General features: G+C 54.9%; 1 protein-coding gene across 2 annotated transcripts; it reads right to left on the reverse strand.

Moving 5' to 3' along the window:
• Positions 1–248: 248 nt before the first annotated feature.
• On the reverse strand, positions 249–2,532 carry FEZF1 (FEZ family zinc finger 1). Of its 2 annotated transcripts, XM_069588822.1 has the most exons (5): positions 2,104–2,532; positions 1,732–1,953; positions 1,407–1,541; positions 1,017–1,149; positions 249–610 (listed from the first exon to the last, which is right to left on the reverse strand). In XM_069588822.1, exons 1-5 carry the CDS (start codon positions 2,530–2,532, stop codon positions 249–251), a joined length of 1,281 nt encoding a protein of 426 aa, XP_069444923.1. The 2 variants fall into 2 exon arrangements, with proteins under 2 accessions (XP_069444923.1, XP_069444922.1); XM_069588821.1 differs by having other exon boundaries at positions 1,732–2,532.
• Between the last annotated feature and the right edge of the window lie 433 nt (positions 2,533–2,965).

The raw sequence follows: 2,965 nt of genomic DNA on the forward strand, positions 1-2,965 counted from the left end.
ACCAACCCCCAAGTTTTCTCATAATTGTTAGTGCCTATATAGCATATAATACACGAGACCATGTAGTAGGTGCATGCAAGAGGCGAAAACACCGGGGGATTCAGAGGCTTCTGGTTGGCGCTAACGCGTAGGGCCCAACATGCCCTGGGTTCTACAGACGAGTTTGGGTAGAGAGGTCCAGCTCTATTCCACCAGCTGCTTCGGGAGTGGGGACCCCGGCTGGGGCGGGGAAGAGACTTTGGCCTTGATCACTGGTGGCCCGGATGGAGCCCAGGCTGCAAGGGCCCCGGGGGCGGCAGCGGCGGCGGCAGAGGCGGCAGCGTCGCGGGCGGCGGCGGCGGCTGGAGAGGGGGCGACGGGTCCGCACCTGGCTCCCCAGCCGACGGGCGCGGCAGACCCAGGCCGCTGTCGTGTAGCTTCCGGACGTGCTTCTTGAGGTCAAAGTTCCGGCAGAAGCCCTTGCCGCACGTGGGGCAGGTGAAGGGCTTCTTGTCATTGTGGGTGTGCATGTGGAACGTGAGGTTGTAAACCTGGTGGAAAGCCTTGTTGCAAATATTGCACTTGAACTGCTTCTCCCCGCTGTGGGTCAGCTTGTGGTTTTTGTAATTCCCTGCAACAGACAAACGACAGGGACGTGGACCTGAAAAGAGAGCTTGACCAAGAGGCGGGAGAAGAGGGGCCACAGATCCGACAGCCCCGGGCGGGACTTAGATGCCCACCTGCACTCGGCTCCCAGAAGTTATTTTTAAATATAGACAATGAGGTCGTTCCCGCCACATTTCAATACAATAGTTATTAATCCAACTCTATAAAACGAGAACAAGAGGTTAAAAAGAAATATCCCCTCTGTGTAAGAGCCATGCCTTTGTCTAATCCCACTTACGGGTAGGAGGTTGGAAAGGCAACGCACGCGCTGGTAGCTAGATGCACTTAAAACGCATCTTCTAAAACAGCCTCCAGAACTGAGGGCTTTCGGTAAGACTCCCGCGAAAGACAACGCCTTCTGGGTTCCATACCTTTTTGATGAAATCCTTTGCCACAGAATTCACACACAAACGGTTTGTAGCCTGCGTGTATTCGGGTATGCGTGTTTAAAGTAGAACTTCTATTAAACGCTTTGCCACACTGGTTACATTTATGGGGTTTTTCCTAAGCGCAAAGAAGAAACAAGCAGAGAAATGAAGGTACGTTGTTACTGAGTGGAGTCTGAAAAACTGAAAACACTGTCATGCTCTCCCTCATGCTTTTAAGCAGAACAAAGGCAAACAATACCGGCATTTCCCCTTCGTCCAGCCCGCACATTTCACACAAACCTTAACTGTAGGGAGTAAGAGTTTATCCGCCATTAAGACAAAAACAAAACCGTTCGGAAACAAACCAGGTGAAACTGATACAGTCGAACACACCTGGGTGTGGATGATCTTGTGTCTGCACAGGGTGCTGGCTTGCCGGAAGCCCTTTCCACACACTTTGCAAACGAAGGGCCTGGCTCCTGTGTGCACCGGCATGTGACGGGTTAAGTTATAGTGCGCGTTAAAGACCTTAAAATTAAACACAAGTACAACAGGTTAGCCCAAACAGCCCTTGGAGATCACCCCCGGGTAGAGGAAAAGGAAGGAGGTGATAACACTCTGATAAATGTATACAAATAATTACAAAATAAATTTAGAAGGAAGGAAGGAAAGAAGACTCACCGCCTCCGCCTCCCCACCCCCTACCCCCAGTACTTGCCTTTCCACACACTTCGCAAGTGAAAACTTTGGGCTTGGTGTTAGGAGAGCCTCGGCTGAAGTCAGAGGTTTTGAATGCTATTTTTTCCGACAGAAGCTGGGCGCTTTCTTTCATGTAGTGCTGCAGCTGAGCCTGAGACAAGTCTTTGAAAGCTACTCCCGAGGGGTACTTCTCCACCGCCGGGACCACCAGTTTATTCCTTTCGGCTAAATACGTTTTTGGCTGGGGGTGCAAAGGGGAACTGAGGAAGTAGGAGGCCACCGGGTGGATGTTGACGCCGGCCGCCGGGTGGCACGGGCCGTCACCTCGGTTCAGGTAGCACAGGGCGCCCATGGCGTGGAAGGAGGAATGGTTGACCACCCGCGGCCTTACCAGCTTGTACTGCTGCAGCGGCAGCGCGTCGCGGGCCAGGTCACTCTTGAGACTCAGCGCGCAGTTGAGCAGGTCGCTGCAGCTGAACGCGGGCGCCGCGGGTGCTGAGGCCGGGGCCCCCGGAGCCTCGAGACTCGCCTTCCGGGGCTCCGAGCCCGTCATCCCCGCCTTCGGGTTCGTGTCGTACGCCACAGGCACGAAGGGGATCATGCAGGGGATCGACGAGTTAAGATGCAGCGAGTGCTTGGGGTCCCCTTTGGGCACGGATCCCTGCAGGAAGTGGGGGACGGGCAGGGCTTTGGGCTCGGGGGTGCGTGCCATGATTCTTTCGATGGAGAAAGCCAAGGGTTTGGAGGTGTTCATCACGTTGCCCCGGGCCGGAGCAGTCGCTAACATTTTGGCAGTCGCGTTGTGGCAGCTACTGTCCATGTCGGAGTCGCCAGCGTCCGTCGTCAGCCGGGGCCGGGTTGCGCCGTCGTTGCCTTGTTCCCTGCTTGTCACAGACCTGCGGAGAGGGGGACGGGCACCATCACCACCAGCAGCCTCTTCCTCCTCCTCCCCAGCATCACCAGCCGAACCTGCCTGCCCAGCCCAATGGACTCCTGCCAGCCCATCGCAGAGTTCTTGGCGCACCAATGACTCGGGGACAATCACTACTTATTTCTATCAATAGAAAGTGTTGTGTCAATAACGCAGCCAAGATCTCGCCAATCGTTAACTTCCAAGAGGAGAAGGTAAACTAGATAATTGCTCAATTCGCTTCCAACAGTCAACAGGAAAACTTTTTTCCCCCCCTCGGCAGTCAGTGACTACTTTTCATTGGCAAGTGAGGTTCCCCCGCCCAGAAGAGGCGGGGGCGCTC

The sequence above is a fragment of the Ovis canadensis genome, chromosome 4 (assembly GCF_042477335.2).
Source record: "Ovis canadensis isolate MfBH-ARS-UI-01 breed Bighorn chromosome 4, ARS-UI_OviCan_v2, whole genome shotgun sequence".
In the NCBI taxonomy this organism is placed as follows: Eukaryota; Metazoa; Chordata; class Mammalia; order Artiodactyla; family Bovidae; genus Ovis; species Ovis canadensis.